This window comes from Nomascus leucogenys, chromosome 22a, assembly GCF_006542625.1.
Source record: "Nomascus leucogenys isolate Asia chromosome 22a, Asia_NLE_v1, whole genome shotgun sequence".
NCBI classification, from domain to species: domain Eukaryota; kingdom Metazoa; phylum Chordata; class Mammalia; order Primates; family Hylobatidae; genus Nomascus; species Nomascus leucogenys.
In genome coordinates, this window is record NC_044402.1 from 82,534,524 (window position 1) to 82,552,584 (window position 18,061).

Consider the following 18,061-nt stretch of genomic DNA (forward strand, 5'->3'; position numbering starts at 1 on the left):
TTCATCAGGGGATTAATGTAACTTGATTTATTTTTAAAAAGATTACTCTGTAGATTGTTTGTGGAATTGACTTTGGGTAGGAGAGAAAGTAGAACACCATTTAGAAGGCTATTGAGTTTCTCTAGGTGGAGATTAGTGGTGCATTGCACTCAGGTGATAATGATGGAATTAATGAAAAATTTTAGGTTTGGGATATCATTTTGAATGTAGAAACTTCAAAATGTGATCATGGATTGGAAGAGAAGTATGCAATGCAAAGAGGACATACATCGGGCCTGATAAATTTTGGAGAAGAGTGGGTTAGTAGTGGGCAGGGCCTTGTTTTGTTCGTTTTTTTTGTTTTTGTTTTTTTTTTTGAAGAGGGGACAGAATCAAGATCATATTTTGGATACACTAAGTTTGAGATGCCTATTAAGCATCTAACTATTAGAATACAGTTTGGCTATTGAATACATGAATCTGAGTCTAGGTGAAGGATTGGGACTGATGCTATACAACGGGAAGTTGCTGCTTTATAGGTTATAGGTGACAGCAAGTTATCTACCAATAATTACTTTAAATGTAAATGGATTAAATTATCCAATTAAAAGACAGAGTGGCAGAATAGATTAAAAAACAAGATCTAAGAGTGTACTGCTTACAAGAAACTCACTTTAACCTAAGGATACACACAGGCTGAATGTAAAGGGATAAAAAAGATGTTCCATGCAAATGTGAAAAAGAGAGCAGAAGTAGCTATACTGACATCATACAACGTAGGCTTTCACTCAAAATCTATCACAAGAGAAAAAGATTACTATACAACAATAAAGGAAAGGGGTGACTTAATCAAGAAGATATATAACAATTGTAGATACATAAATGCCTAACATTAGAGCACTGAAATATACAAAGCAAATATTAACAGAACTGATGGAGAAAATAGACAGCAATACAGTATAGTATGGGACTTTTATACCCCAGTTTAAACAAGATAATCCAGAGAGAAAATAAATAATGAAATAGCAGATTTGAATCACACTGTCGACCAAAAGGATCTAACAGATACATAGAGAGCATTCCATCTAATAATAGCAGAATATATACTCTTCTCAAGTGCACATAGAAGATTCTCCAGGATAGATTATATATTGGGTCATAAAATAAGTCTCAACAAAAATTAAAAGATTGAAATAGTATCAAGTATCTTTTCTGATCCCAGTGGTATGAAACTAGAAATCAATAGCAGAAGGAATTTTGGAAATTCACAAATATGTGGAAATTAAACAACACATTCCTTAACAACCAGAGGATTAAAGAAGAAATCAAAAAAGAAATAAAAGTGTATCTTGGGACAAACAGAAATGAAAACACAACATGCCAAATTAATGGGATGCAGAAAAAGCAGTTTTAAAAGAGAAATTTATAGCAATAAATGCCTACATTAAGTAAAAAGAAAAAACATTCAAATAAACAGCCTAACTTTTAGGCTGTAACTAGCTCAAGGGGCTAGTACAATAAGAATAAACTAAAGCCAAAGTTAGCAGAAGGAATAATATAATAAAGATTAGAGCAGAAATACATGAAATAGAGACTAGAAAGACAATGGTAAAGAGCAACAAAACTAAAAGTTCGTTTTGGGAAAAGATAAATTGACAAACCTTTATCTAGACTAACCAATAAAAAAGAGAGAAGCCTGACATAAATAAAATTATATGTGAAAGAGGAGATATTACAACTGATACTATGGGAAAAAAAAGATCATAAAAGACTATTATGAACAATTATATGCCAACAAGTTGGCATGTAATTGGAACACTAGAAAAAATGGATAAATTTCTAGAAGCCCATCAAGACTGAATCATAAAGAAATAGAAAATCTGAACAGATTAATAACAAGTAAGGCAATTGAGTCAGTAATAAAAAGTCTCCCTTCAAAGAAAAGCCCAGGACATTATGGCTTCACAGCTGAATTCTACCAAACATTTAAAGAACTAATACCAAACTTTAACAAAATCTTCCAAAATACTGAAGATGAGGGAACACTTCTAAACTCATTTTAAGAGACCAGCATTAACCTTATACCAAAGCCACAGAAGATGCCACAAGAAAAGAAAATTACAAACCAATATCCCTGATGAACATAGATGCAAAATCCTCACCTAAATACTGGTAAATCAAATTCAATAGCACATTAAAAGGACCACACATTATGATCAAGTGGGATTTATGCCTGGGATGCAAAGATGGTTTAACATACACAAATCAATAAGTGTGATACACCACATTAACTGAATAAAGAATAAAAATCATACAATCACGTCAATAGGTGCAGAAAAAGTATTTGACAAAATTCAACATCATTTCATAATAAATGGATGATAAAACCACTTAACAAATTAGGTATAAAAGGAGTATACCTCAACCTAATAAAGGCCATATATGTATGACAACCCCATAGCTAACATCATACTCAATGGAAGACCAGGAACAAGACAAGAGTTCCCACTGTCACCTCTTCTATTCTACGTAGCATTGGAAGTCCTAGCTAGAGCAAGTAGGCAAGAAAAAGCAATACAAGTCACACAGATTAGAAAGGAAGAAGTTAAATCGCCCTTGTTTGAAGACAACATGATCTTATATATAAAAAATTCTGAAGACTCCACCAAAAAATTGCTAGAACTAATAAATGAATTTGGTAAAGATGAAGGATACAAAATCAACATATAAAAATTAGTTGTATTTCTATTTACTAGTAGCAGACTATCTGAAAAACAAATTCAGAAAACAATCTCTAACAATAATATATACAATAATAAAATACGTAGGAATAAATTTATTCAAGGGAGTCCAATATCTGTACATTGAAAACTATAAGACATTGATTTTAAAAAATTGAAGAAAACACAAATAAATGGAAATATATGCCATGGTCATGGATTGGAAGAATTAAAATTGTTAAAATGTTCATACTACCCAAAGTTACCTAGAGATTTAATCAGCCTCTATCAAAATTCCAATGACAATTTTTACAGAAATAGAAAATACAATCCTAAAATTTGTTTGAAACCACAAATGACCGTGAATAGTCGAAGCAAACTTGAGAAAGAAGAACAAAACTTGAGGGATTACACTTCCTATTTTAACATATATTACAAAGCTAAACAAAACACTATGGTGCTGGCATAAAAACAGACACATAGCAAACGGAAGAGAATAAAGAGCCCAGAAATAAACCTATGTATATATGGTGAACTAATATTTGACAAGGGCACCAGGAATACACGATGGGGAAAGGATAGTTTTGTCAGTAAATGATCTTGGGAAAACCAGATATTCACTTGCAAAACAATGAAACTGAACCCTTATCTTATACCTTGTATAAAAATTACTTCAAAATGGATGAAAGACTCAAGTGTAAGACCTAAAACAGTAAAATTTATAGAAAAATACAGAGGAAAAAAGCTCCTTGACATTGGCCTTGGAAATGATTTTTTTGGATTCAACACTGAAAGCAAAGGCAACAAAAACACACATTAAATAAGTGGGATTACATCAAACTAAAAAGCTTCTGCACAGCAAAAGAAATAATCAACAAAATGAAAAGGCAACCTACAGAATGGAAAAAATATTTTCAAACTATGTATCTAATAAGGAGTTAACATCTAAAATATGTAAGAAACCCATAAAACTCAATAGCAAAAACAACCAAATATCCTGATTTAAAAATGAGCAAATTTTTTTCAGAGAAGACATACAAAATGGACAACAGGTATCTGAAAAGGTACTCAGCATCACTAATCATCAGAACAATATAAATTATGCCTCAAAAAGCTGGAAAAAATATAGATTATATTTAAAGCAATGATACTGGATCAGATCACATAGGGAGTTAGTGTAAATAGATAATACATCCAGTAACCAAGCCCTGGGAATGTTTGACATGAAGGAGTAAGAATGATTAAATTATCAGGCCGGGAGCGGTGGTTCGTGCCTGTAATCCCAGCACTTTGAGAGGCCGAGTCGTGCAGATCACAAGGTCAGGAGATCGAGATCATCCTGGCTAACACGGTGAAACCCCGTCTCTACTAAAAATACAAAAAAATTAGCCAGGCGTGGTGGCGGGCACCTGTAGTCCCAGCTACTCGGAGAGGCTGAGGCAGGAGAATGGCGTGAAACCCGGGAGGCGGAGCTTGCGGTGAGCCGAGATCGTGCCACTGCACTCCAGCCTGGGCGACAGAGTGAGACTCCATCTCAAACAAACAAACAAACAAACAAAAAACAGAAAACAAAAAAGAATGATTAAGATTATCTAGCAGGAAAGACAGAATGTGTAGCCAATGACGTAGGAGGAAAAACAGGATTGTTTGGTCATCTTAAAGTTAGTGTTTCAAGGAAGAGAAGTTTTCAATTGTGATGTAGCTAAATGGATGTGAAACTGACCAGTGGATTTCCTTAGATGCATTTTGTTGGAAAATTTAACAAGAACTATTTTAATGGAGTAATAGGCATAGAAGTCTAACTGGGTTGGGTTAAGAAAAGGTTTCAAAGTGACAATCTATTTAGTACACTATAAGGACTTTTGCTATGAAAGGGAGAAGAGGCAGGGGGCAGTGTCTGGAGAGGAACATAGAGTCAAGAGGGTTTCCTGAAATGGGAGATCTTAAAACATGTTTTCGTGGCATTAGAAATATTTTAGCAGAATGGAAGAAACTGACAATGCAAAAGAGAGTAGCTACAATTTTAGGAGTATTCTTTGAAAGGGGAAGAGATATTGTAAAAAAAATCAGGGGTGGAAACAAAATGAAGGTTGAATCTTAGGAGATAAGGCAGATATATGGGTGCACTTTGCTTTACTGTGTAAAATCAGCTGAGTTTGGGGAAGGTATGGGGATGTTAAAGATCTGAGGAGTGAATAGCATTCTGAGACAATTTAAGACTGATTTAAAGAGGGAAATAGAGTAGATTCTTCAGGAAATGTTGAAGCCCATTTAAAAATTGTGGTCAAAAATTTTATGACATCAGTCAGCATAGTTTTAGGTTTTTGTCAGTTGTGCTTCTCCATTGGGGTTCAGGCATTCTATAATTACAGAGAGGTGGATTTTTATCACAATTGTAGGTTTGTCAGATGAGTACCACAGAAGAGAGAAGGGCAAAGGTGTGGAAGTCTAGGTAAGGAAGCTTTATAGTGACGTGAGAGGGAATGGGTCATCTTGGTGGAGACTGAAGTCTTCAAGAATGATTTTAGGAGTACTGGTATAAAGAAATTTAGGGAAGTGCTGTAATCTCCAGAGAATTTGATATGATCATGAGGTTGGTAGATGACTGCATAAAGGAAAGGAAGATTTGATATAGTTTGATAGCAGGTGCTTCCAAGAAGCTGAATGTTTCATTGGCAGCAGGAGAAACTCAGTGGCTGTGTTTTAAATCCAACTGAGGGTGTATCACAATGGTATTGGGGAGGATGGAGATTTCCCATATACAATTCAATACTATGGATGTATTAGTTTGCTAGGGTCGCCATCACAATGTGCCATAACAACCACAACTGGGTGGTTGAAGCAACAGAAATGTATTGTCTCTCAGTTTTGGAGACCAGAAGCCTGAGACAACGGTGTCCTTGGAGTTTGTTTCCTCTGAGGGCTGAAGGAAAATCTGTGCCATGCCTCTCTCCTAGTGTCTAGTAGCCTCAGATTTTCCTTGGCTTATAGATGGTGTTCTCTGTGTTTTTTCATATCATTTTCCTTCTGTACAAAACTGTGTTCAAATTTCTCCCTTTTTTAAGGATACAATTGATACAGGAGTGGGGCAGGGAAGTGCTGGGTAGAGAAGGGCTGTGTCCCTAGCAAGGGCTGCAACCTCAGGCCTGTGCCCAGGGGACCTAAGTGAGGACAGGCACTCCTGCTTTCAAGTCCCAATGTTGCATTTTCCAAGACCACTCTGGCCTGCCACATCCCCCATCTTGTGCCTATAAAAACCCCGAGATCCTAGCGGGCATACAAACAAGCAGCTAGATGTTTAGAGGAGCAGAGGAGCAAAAGAGTGCACGGACAAGCACCAGCAGACGCTGTCAGGACATCGATGATGTGGACACCAAGGGGAATTTGGTTGAGGGTGGTCGGAGGAGAGCCCAGCCACTGAGTGGCCTGACTCCAGGGGAAGATCACCTTCCCACTCCATCCCCCTTCTGGCTCCCCATCCATCTGCTGAGAGCTACCTCCACCACTCAATAAAACCTTGAACTCATTCTCCAAGCCCACATGTGATCTGATTTTTTTTTTTTGGTACACTAGGGTAAGAATCCCAGGATACAGAAAGCCCTCTGTCTTTGCCGTAAGGCATGGGGCCTAATTGAGCTGATTAACACAAGCCACCTGCAGACAGCAAAACTGAAAAAGCACACTGTAATATGCACCACTAGGGCTTCAGGAGCTGTAAACCCTCAATCCTAGACCCTGATGTGGGATTAGAGCCCCACGACTTGCCAGTCTGCATGCTCCCCATAGAGGTTTGAGCAGGGGGACACCAGAAGAAGCAAGCCACACCCCCACTGCATGCCCTTTGAGGGGGATAAGGAAAAACTCCTCCCATTTCACAATCATTTTGGACTAGAGCCCAATCTAATGACCTCACTTTAACTTGAGGAACTGTTAAGACTTCAAATAAAGTCACGTTTACAGATACTGAGGGCTATGAATTCAACATCTTTTTGGGGCACACAATTCAATCTATAACAGTAGGCTTTCCTTAAATTCTTCCAATGGTAATACATTGCCAGGGGAAAATGAACTTCCCAGAAGCTTTGGTAATCTTTATTAATTTTTAAAATTTGTAATCTTTCAATATGTCATGGTCTGAGCAAAAATTGACTTTTAAATAAAGAGACGTCAGAATTTGCATGATTCCAATGAAGTGTTTTTGCCCAGAATTCTTCTAATCTAGGTATTAGAATGCTTAAAATTCATCAGTTCTTTCAGATTAAACATTGTCCCCATCCTTGCCACTGTTTAAAATTCAAACATTCTTGTCTGAGAGTCATTCCTGCCTTATTTTCCTGGAGATGTCATATATATGAGAAAAATGTTTATAAAAACACAAAACATTGTAGAGACAGAATGAAAAACAAATTAACAAGGTTTTACAAGTGGTGAGACCTAGTGTTGGCCTACTCCTCACCTTCTCTTATGCAACTGGACACAGCTTTATTGATGGTCTTGTTTTGAACTCATGACTACAGAACCTCTGGTGGACACTTAGTACTTCCTGACAAGCACACTACATTTCCTTAGTTCATTCTCTCTTCCACTCTCTGAGATGTCTGTTACAGTGTATCCTTTCTCTGCAAACCTCCAAAACATCCTCCTCTTTCTCACTCTTATCTAATGAGCTTGCTTTCTACTTTGAGAAAACCAAAGCGATGAGAAGAGAACTTTCAGACTCCCACCATGAGGTCTTCTCGCCTACCACATCTGTTCCGTTTCATAGCCTGCCTTTCTGCTTGCTATTATAGGTGAACGTTTTGTGCTTTTCTCTAAAAGCAACTCTTCAATTGTGCAATATAGCTATCCCCACCTGTATTCTGAAACTTTGCTCTAGAAATTCTTCCATCTGTTTTCCATGTCATAATTTTTCTCCTCTCTATGAGATCACACCCATCAGCGCACAAGTATCCTCTATTGTTTCCTAGGTTAAAAAAGTCCTCTTTGGATGGAAATGTTTGTTATCTTGATTGTAGTAATGGTGTCACAGGTGCTAACATCTGTCAAAACTGATAAAATTGTACACCTTGAATATGTGCAGTTTATTGTATTTCAAATATACTTCAATAAAATAGGAAAAAATTCTATTTGACCTCACTGTTTCTATAGCTAATACAGAATTTCTTAGCTCTCTCTTGCAGCAAAACTCCTTGGAATAATTGGGTACATTCACTGCTTTCCTCTCTTCTCTTTTCATTCTTTAACCTCCTTCCAACTGGGTTTTCATCCCCTATCACTCCACCGACATTGCTTTTGTCTAGGTCACATAGGACTTGATTATTGTTAAATTCAAGAGCCTATTTTCAGTCATCATTTTATTTGGCATCTTAGCAGGTTTTGGCACAGTAAGTTCACATCTCCTATAAGTATACTCTTTATTTACTTCATTTGCATGCTCCTACACTCCAGGGTTTTCTCCTATTCATAAAATGCTCCTGGACAGTCTTCTTTTCTGTGTCATCCTGTTCTCTTTGCACTCTTAATGTTGGAGTACTCCAGGGCTCAGCTTTTGAACATGTTTTCTTCTTTACTCGTTCCCTTTCTCGGTGATCTTCAACTGTTTAACGGTTTTAAATGTTGTTTACATAATGATGACTTCCACATTAATACCTGAGCCCAGAATTCTCTCCTGAATTTCAGACACATAATAACCATATATTCATTTGGGTATACATTGTAAATATCAAATTTACTATGTTTGGCATCAGACTGAACCCAGATATTCCATATAAAATTTTCTTCATCTGAATCTTCCCCATCTTAGTTAATGATGATTCCATTTTTTCTGTTACCTTGGCCAAAAACTTTGGTGACATACTTGACTGTCTTCTTTTTCTTATAATCCATATCCAGTTTTCCAGCAAATACTATTGATTCTGTCTTCCAAGGTTTTGCAATTATTAATAAAGCTGCTATAAATATCTATGTGCAGGTTTTTGTGTGGACATCAGTTTTCAATTCATTTGGGTAAATACAAAGCAATGATTTCTGGATTGTATAGTATGTTTACTTTTGTAGGAAATTGCCAAACTCTCTCCCAAAGTGGCTGTACCATTTCTCATTTCTGTTGCTCCCTGTCTTCGCCAGCATTTCGCAGTGTTTTGTCAGGTGTTGTCAGTGTTTTGGATTTCAGCCATTCTCATAGGTGTGCAGTGGTATCTCATTGTTTTAATTTGCAGTTCTTAATGAAAGATGATGTTGAACATCTTTTCATATGCTTACTTGCCATCTATGTATCTCCTTGGCTGTTCAGACCTTTTTTCCATTTTTAATTGGATTGTTTGTTTCCTTACTGTTGAGTTTTAAGAGTCCTTTGTATGTTTTGGATAGTAGCCCTTTTATCAGGTGTGTCTTTTGCAAACATTTTCTCTCTGTCTATGGCTTGTATTCTCATCCTTTACATTGTTTTTCAAAGAGCAGATGTTTTAATTTTAATGAAGAACAGCTTACCAGTTTTTGTCTTTCATGGATTATGTCTTTGGTGTTGAACCTAAAAAGCCATCCCCATATTTAAGGCTATCCAGGTATTCTCCTATGTTATTTTCTAGGAGTATCATAAATGTGTGTTTTACATTGAAGTCTGGATCAATTTGGGTTTTCTTGTGAAGAGTGTAGTGTCTGAATCTAGATTATTATATTTTTTTGCATGTGGATGTCCAGGTCAAGTTCCCATTTGTTGGAAAGACTGTCTTTGCTCCATTGTATTCCCTTTTCTCCTTTGTCAAAGATTAGTTGACTACATTTACGTGGGTCAGTTTCTGGACTCTCTATGCTGTTCCATTGTTCTCTTTGTCTGTTTTTTCACCACACACTCTCTTGATTACTATAGTTTTATAGTAAGTCTTAAACTAAAGTAGCATCAGTTCCCCACCTCCAGAGGTCCCTTCAAGTTCCCACTTTAGCTGCTGGCCAGATTCAGCCACCACTGGGCATGTTCACAAATTATCTCCTTGATGATGACTCAGAGTCAGTTGAAGTTGTAATATTTGTGCTCCATAAAAAGCATATCAGGACTGACATATATAACTAGAATGCAAATTTATTAATTCAAAATAAGAAATGTCATCGTCAGGTGAACATAAGACTAGCCTAGTCAGTGCCGTCTCTCCTAGTAAACAAGCTGGTGTTCTATTGCCCAGCAAGTTTACTACAATTCATAGTAACACGGAGTAGACTTCACGACAGCTAAAAGACAGGATTTTAGATGTTTTTACCACAAATAAATTATTGATAAATATTTGAGGTAATGGATATACTAACTACTCTGATTTGATCATTTCAAAATAAATGTGTGTATCAAAATATCACTCTGTACTCCATATTTATATTAAAATTAATAAAAAATAAATTTAATAATAAGGTTTATTATTAAAATAAATAATACATTGTTATATGTTAATTAAAACAAAATACAACTTTAAAAACTGATATATAAAACCAGAATGTTAATTTATCAATTCAAAATAAATGACTACTGTCAGGTGAAGACAATATTATTCTAGTCAGAGCCTTCTCTCCTTGTATGCTGGCTCTGTTGCTATCAGAGGTTTTCCTTGGTGAGCTCAGAGTCAGAGCTGGGTGACTGAATTATGTGAGTGGGGCATACACTGGCAACAGTCTGTGGTAGCCTGTGGTAACCATTGCTTCAACAGGGAAATACGCTGCCCGGAGGACAGAGCCTTTAAAATGCCAGCACAGGATGTTATTCTCTGGACGTGGTAAAAGAAACACACACAACATTTGCTTCTGTGGCTGTAAATGCAACTCTCCTTTTGTTATTTTATTTTTAATGCTTTCAAGGCTAACCACTGACTCCTGCTGATCGATGCATTCTTTATTTTAGATATGCTATTGTGTTCAATCAATTGCAGTCAAGTCTTGCAGGCTAGGGAGCCATTCTGTCTCTTTCTAAAGTGAAATTGCCTAAACATTGTTTAGGTCTATTATGTGTAGGCTTAAAAATTTAACTCTACTTCTAAATTCATGAGGAATGCATTCGCTTCAGAAGAAAAATGGGTACTAGAGAGGCACATGACTGTGGAGGGAAAAGGCGGCAATCAGTCTATTAAAGTGATTCTCATCCTGGGCCAAGCAGCAGAATCCTTGCGACATTTTTAAAAAGAGAGAGAGATGATAAAGATATAGGCTCTTTACATTTTGATAAGTGATACCATATTACTTTCCAAAGATATTGCTTGAATTCATATTTCTAATATTAATATGTAATAGTACCTTCTTCCCTACCTTCTTAGTATTTACTGCTAAACCTTTTATCTCAGCTTTGCTACTGGGTAACAGTTTTGGTAAAATATAGGTAAAAATATACAAAACATACTTATGAATATCACATAAACATGTCCCTATTTCCATGGATGATGAAGAGAAAATCATGTTGCACGTTTATTCTTCTGCAAAGAAATGATTCCTTAAGTAATGGGGAGTTAAATGATCATGTGTTGATTTGCAGCTTATATTAATTGGCAAGTCATTATATTAGAACAGAGATTAACTGTGCTGACTACATATAATTTACGTCAAATAAAATAGAAAGGGATACATTTATGGTGAGTTCAGGAAATCATATGCTTTTAGTTTTGAAATAAAATCAATATGTCCCTTGTTGCCTGTGACCCTCAGGGTATTAATGTATAGTTCTTTATTATAAATGAATGACAAGAGGATTGAACAATTAGGATAACTATAAAAGCATTTTGAGAAATGTGAAATATGAGAGATGGTGGACTTTTACTGTGGGGCCTTTCTGTTTTATATTATAGATTAAATATTATAGATTAAATTATATTGAGTCATAAAATTATAAATATATAACTATACATATAATTATATAGAAATTATATTCCTAGCATTATTTTTGTGATAAATCTTAGGGTGTCAATACTCAAGGAACACTTAGAAAGCCATCTTTCTAAGCCCACTGAAATGACTCCTTTGTATATGGGAGGATTTCAGAAAACCAATGCCTGTTAAATCTATTTTGCAAAAAGTTTTCGCAATAGGCACTAGGTTTGCTGTTTCCCATAATCTAATGAGTATATTGCTCAATAAATGACAGTCCAAATTACTATCCATCGACTTGGAGCTCTTCTTTTCATTATCAGAATTTTCCTAATGCATCATTTGTTTTACTGATCCATAGCACTTCTTCACTGAATTAGCTTCATTATATGCACACCATCACTTTTGGCCGACCTTCCCATCTGATTTGTAGCTGTTTCTCGTTCATGCTCAGCACACAGTAGGGGCTTTATTATATTTAATGCATACTGCTTGATGATTATGTCTCATCTCTACAGACTAGACCACAATATTTTTTTTCTGTGTTTCCCAGAGTTAAGTCCAGGTTTGGGAACTGATCTAAATGCTATTTCTAACTTGGTTTTATCCTGGGAGTGTTCCTGGGCAAGGTTAAATTCTATTGTCTTCTGACTCCAAATTCTATTGAAAATAATGACAACCACAATAACAAAAGGATTGAAAAATTATACCGAAATCTACCCATGAGGTAAAATCCTCTGGTAATGAAAAGGGCCTCATGATCTTGAGTCACCATAGTTTTCTCAAATTCTAACTTTCTAAGAAATCAATAACAGTGGAAGATTAGGTCCTAGGAACCCAGGTAAACAGCCCCCAATAGGAGTTAAAGGCCAAAGTTTGTGTCCCAGCTCAGCCAATAACCACTGTGGGAATTTAAGCAAGTCATTTTACCATCTGAAACTGTTTCTTCATCTTTAAAGAGATGAGAATTCAAATTCATAATTACTTGCAGATCAGAGACCCCTCTGAGATTCTGCTGAAAACTATTGACCTCCTTCCCTGAAAAAGCACAAATATACTATAAATAGAATTCCAAGAGGGTCCAAAGCTCTTTAAATTCCACCCATAGATTCCCTAAAGGACTTTAGAATGATTTACGATGGTCTAAAATATGTAGTTGAAAAAATAAATCTATTTACATTTGCTGCTCCCTATGTGAATTAGTTTTAAAATATGTATTTGGGCCATTATGTCATTTGACATTATAATTACTTTTTTGTAACTTATAGTACTCAAAACAGAGCCAATTTTTCAATAGTACAGAATATTTCCTTTGTGGATTAATAGCATCCTAGGATCTGCAAGGTTACATGTTCGCCCTGCTACTCAATGCAGGAATTATCTATAATCTGCCTCAGAGATGAAACTATAGCTTTGACTTGAACATGTACAGTGATGAGGAACTCACTCATTTGTTTATTTCTGGGCAAACATAAAGAATTTGGGAATTTTCTTTTTTATATTGAATTATAATCTGCCTATACACATAAATGTCAGCCATTGACCCTATTTCTGCTCTTGGAAGCTACATAGATTAATTTTATTTCCTTTTCCAGTATTTTAGGAATTCAAAGTCAACCTCTATTGTCCTCTATTAATTTCCTCTATGCTAAATATTCCAGTTTCATCTATAATTCCTCCAGAAAAGTGATGTCATAAAGCTGCCTTTTATCTCAATTCCCTTCTTAAGCAGTCCTCTTAAAATGCAGATGAGAACTAGGCAGCATGTTGCAGGAAAAGTCTGACCAACACGTGGTTAGAGAGCAGTTCCCTTTCTTGTACTGCCAGCTTCGCCGCTAGGAATACCACCAACACTGCCAGGAGCTCTGTGCCTAGAAACACCAGGTCAAGTGAAATTGTGGTCACCTAAAATCCCTAACTATAATTAATTAAGGTTGCCCTTATACTCTTTTTTTTTTTTTAGAACTAAATTAACCTTTCTAAAAACAAAAATTCCGTTGAACTCTACCTTAATTGCTTAGGCCATCATTCCAGCTCTTGGAAACCTTTACTCACTTTGCCATTCACGTCATCTTTTCTTCCAAATTTTGTGTTATCTACAAATGTAATGAGCCTCCTGTCTTTGGCTTCAAATTAATTGATTAAAAATATTGACCTGTGGTTTGCCAAATATAAACCTCCCTCTATGGATTCAGTATTCAAAATTCTTCACTCAGTTACTTCACAACTTTGTTGAATCCACATTTAACCATTTGATCTACAGAATAGAGAAGAGAATAAGTATTATGTTCTGCTTGGGGTCAAAATTTCTTTCTTTTCCTTTTCTTCTTTTATTGTCTGCTTTCTTTTCTTCATTCCTTCACATTTTCATATGGCATATCCTTGTCTTCTACATGGTCCCTTTTCCTGTGTGCTCATTTTGCTTTGAAGAAAAGAACCTTCAGTGTGTTTTTTGGGATTCCTTGGCCTTCTGCCCATATGCAGCCCTAGCTGAGTCTGCACTTGCTCCTGAGGCTGATTGCCCTGTGCCAAACCTCAAACCCTGTGCAGGGGAGGGATTCCCTCATGCTTATTAGCATCTGGCAGAGGACGAAGCTCTGAGAATTTCAACAACACCCCCAGACCAATTCATTTTCATCCATCTCTAGAATTACATCAAATGTAACTCTCCTCAAACATCAAATGGGGGGTTAAAGAAAATTAAAACACAAATTATACGTGTGTTTTGGGATGCAGGAGAGGTGTAGGGAGAAATAAATTATTACATAGTCCTCAGCAGGCTTCTCACTTTAATCTCAGCATTATTGCATCTATAATCAGATGAATATTGATGACAGGAAAAGAGAGAGATTGCCTCGAAGGCTGCTTCAAAGCACACATCAACCAATCGTTCATTATCCAATTGAAAGATGGTATTAGAGTAAACTGCTTTGGGAATCAAAAAATTTGTGGTAGATATTCTGCTGAACAGCTCTGTGGTAACATGTCACCTGCTCCTGCCTTATCAAAATGTTTCACCTGGAAATAGTAATGTCACAATTGTATAGGGCTAAGGAAGACCTTCTAACATTTGTCCAAGTGAGTGATTTTACTTTGAAAAAGGTTTGGCTTTTTCATATAACTTTGTGACAATTATTATTATTAAATAAATTAAATGTGGATCAGGGTAAACAAGCAGACCTATTCTCAAGTGTGGAAAGTGGGTGATTAATGGATTAATGAGTTAAACATCTTAATTACTGATTTTTTCCTTTATATTTAATCCCCTCATTTAGACAAATCAATGTGGACATTAGATTATTACCTCTTATTTAAAGAACATTATCTCGAACACAGATTACTCTGTAATTACCTTTTGGATGAAAAAGATGAGCTCTGGAGTCATTAGAACCTTTGCAAACCTGGCAAGATATAGTCAACCTCAGCTCAGGAAGAAGAGTGGCAGGTGGCTGAATGATTACTGTGTCTTAATATTTCAGAGGGAACCCCAAGACCTTGGTGCCAGGTTAATTGGTACTTCAAACCTATGATAAATCCTAGAGAATGATGGAAAGTTTGGGTGAGCAGCCAAAAAGCTAAAGGTGAAAATGAATCAGTGTCTCTTAATAATGGAACTTTATGACTTACTCATTCATACCTTCATTAATTCATTCAGTATATATTGAGAGACTATGATGTGTCAGAGCTTCTCTTAGCATCACAATACTCTTATAACCTTGTACAAATCATTTATCTTCTCTAAGTCTAAATTTTACTAGACAGGTGTTCACCACAAGGAGTTGTGAGGTTTAGTGACTCATGTATGTAAGACTCAAGCAGAGTGACTGGTTGGACATAAACCCTCTTCCCTTTCGCTGAGCACTGAGACCTCTTTTTCAGGTAATTTATGATAATGTGAAATGAATTCCATGTCTTAGTAACAAATTTCTCCCTACAGTCTTAGATCAAGAAGAATTGTGAGTAATGTATGTTTTCAGATGAAATTAAAGTATTTAAATATTATTAAAAGTGATAAAATATTTTTGCAATCCATGAAGTCCAAGGATGTAACTGTTTGCCAGATAGCACTCTGAGGCTTGCTGACAGCCATACATGCAAACTTACACATTTCTTGAGACTCTTTGTTTTATAGCAAACATGAGTAAGACTTCCTTTCATTTATCAATTCTTATTGGAGTGTTTTTTAGTAATACTTAAAAAATCTCATAAACTAATTTTAAAAGATACAAAAAAGTGTAAAATTTCCCACATTAACTATCACTATATGCAGAAAGTTTCAGCTACTCTGATGTCTTCACAGAATAGACTCGAGGTAAATGAAAGATAATTTTGTAGATTGAGTGTGGTTGTTGTAATTGTCTTCTGATTTATACTCTAAATTTGAAATAATTTTGAAAAAAATCTAAAGATAGATTATTATGGAACTGCCAAATGCATATACCAAATTGTTACTTCATTAATTCAATCAATCATTTAGACAATAAATATTAATTAATGAGTACCTACTGCTTGCTAGGCACTATGCCTGGACTCCAAAATGAAATTACATATTTCTCAGCATCGAGGAGTTTTCTCTGATGAGAAAGAGCTGTAAACAAATACAGTTCTATAAGGTAATTGACAATAGATGTTCTAAGAGCAGGGGGGAATATGAGAGTCTATCTACATGGGGAATTGGGGTAGCCATCAGAGAGGAGGCAAGCTGACACCAGACGGGTGAGTGGGAGATTATCAGGTGTGTGTGTAGGATGAAGATGTCTGGCAATGAGAACAGAACAAGAAAAGTATGAAAGCCTGAGGGAGCCTGGAGTGTTCCGAGGGAAAAGTAGGTTAGTGTTGTTAAGTGTAAATTACCCTGAAAGCAGGAAAGGCTGGTGAGAAATGGTAGATAGCCCAGATTATAAGAGCCTTGTATAGCAGGCAAATGTATGCCAATGTTTTTCCCACTGTGTAGGTTGTGGGGGAAGTTATTGAAGAATTTTGAATAGAGAAGTTCCATAAACACTTTGGTATGTTTAGGTTCTGAAAGAAGATTCACAATATTGCGATTGTTTTGTTGTTTATAAGTTACAGAAATGGCAAGCACACCCTTTTGTTCCTAGGGGTTTCAATAGTTCTTGTTGTAATAGAATTGAGGGATGCCAAAAGCAATATTTGAACTAAGTGATACATCAGAATTATAATAAGAAACTGTGAGCAGATTTTTAGTTAACAGGTTTTTAATAGGCTGTGATGCAATCCCTAATGGAGAAGCTTTAATTATGAAAGATAGCCTGCCTCTAATGGAAATTCAGCTGGGTATGTTTTTATTGCTCAGTGAATTAAAAGGTTTATATAGGATTACATTGTTAAGATTCTTGGAGAAAAACATATAAATACCAAATGAAAACTTTCCACTCTTTTCTTAATCTTTTGCAGCAAAGCGATTAATATTCCAGAAATGAAAATCATTTAAATTTTGCATAATTTTTATAATTTCAGGGATTAAGCATCTGAAAGGCCAGAATGAATCAGCATTCCCTGAAGAAGAAGAAGGCACCAATGAAAGAGAGGAGCAGCGGGACCATTAATTACTGGACTGCGGCAAGAAGGCTTCTTGGAAATAACTGAACTATTAACTTTTCTGAGTATACCATGGAATTCAACTGCTTGACTTCTGGAAGCATCTTCCATCTCTGCACCCCACACTCATACAGTAGCTATGCACATCCTGGAAGTCTCCTTGACTGAACTTTAGAACTAAGTACACATTGTTCCACATCACTTACAATTAAAGAATAAGCATTTATTTTACAGTGATTCTTCTTTTTAACTATGTAAAAATTTGCAGACATGTGACTATTCTAACTTTAATACTGCCAGAGCTTAATCCTTGATGTCCTACTGATAAGGTTTGCATTCTAACAACACATGTAAATAACATCACTTTAAGAGTAAAAAATAAATATTAAACACATTTAGACATGAGTGTGTGTGTGTGTGTGTGTGTGTGTGTGTGTATGTGTTTGTTTGTATACTTTGCCCACTTTTTGAAGGGGTTGTTTGTTTTTTTCTTGTAAATTTGTTTAAGTTCCTTGTAGATTCTGGATATTAGCTCTTTATCAAATGGATACATTGCAAAAATTTTCTCCCATTCTGTAGGTTGCCTATTCACTCTGATGGTAGTGTCTTTTGCCATGCAGAAGCTCTTTAGTTTAATTAGATCCCATTTGTCAATTTTGGCTTTTGTTGTCATTGCTGTTGGTGCTTTACTCATGAAAACTTTGCCCATCCCTATGTCCTGAATGGTATTGCCTAGGTTTTCTTCTAGGGTTTTTATGGTTTTAGGTTGTACATTTAAATCTTTTATCCATCGTGAGTTAATTTTTGTATAAGGTGTAAGGAAGGGGTCCAGTTTCAGTTTTCTGCATATGGCTAGCCAGTTTTCCCCAACACCATTTATTAAATAGGGAATCCTTTCCACATTGCTTGTTTTTGTCAGGATTGTCAAAGATCAGATAGTTGTAGATGTGTGGCATTATTTCTGA

The 18,061-nt window shown here is 35.9% G+C and overlaps 1 protein-coding gene across 1 annotated transcript in view; it reads left to right on the forward strand.

Moving 5' to 3' along the window:
* PPP1R1C (protein phosphatase 1 regulatory inhibitor subunit 1C) overlaps positions 1 to 17,496 on the forward strand; it is a 134,180-nt gene extending 116,684 nt beyond the window's left edge. Inside the window, exon 5 of the mRNA XM_003253808.4 lies at positions 17,016 to 17,496. Coding sequence (XP_003253856.1) covers positions 17,016 to 17,104 — 89 coding nt within the window. The 3' untranslated portion in view covers positions 17,105 to 17,496. The remainder of the gene's footprint in view (positions 1 to 17,015) is intronic.
* Positions 17,497 to 18,061: the final 565 nt, after the last annotated feature.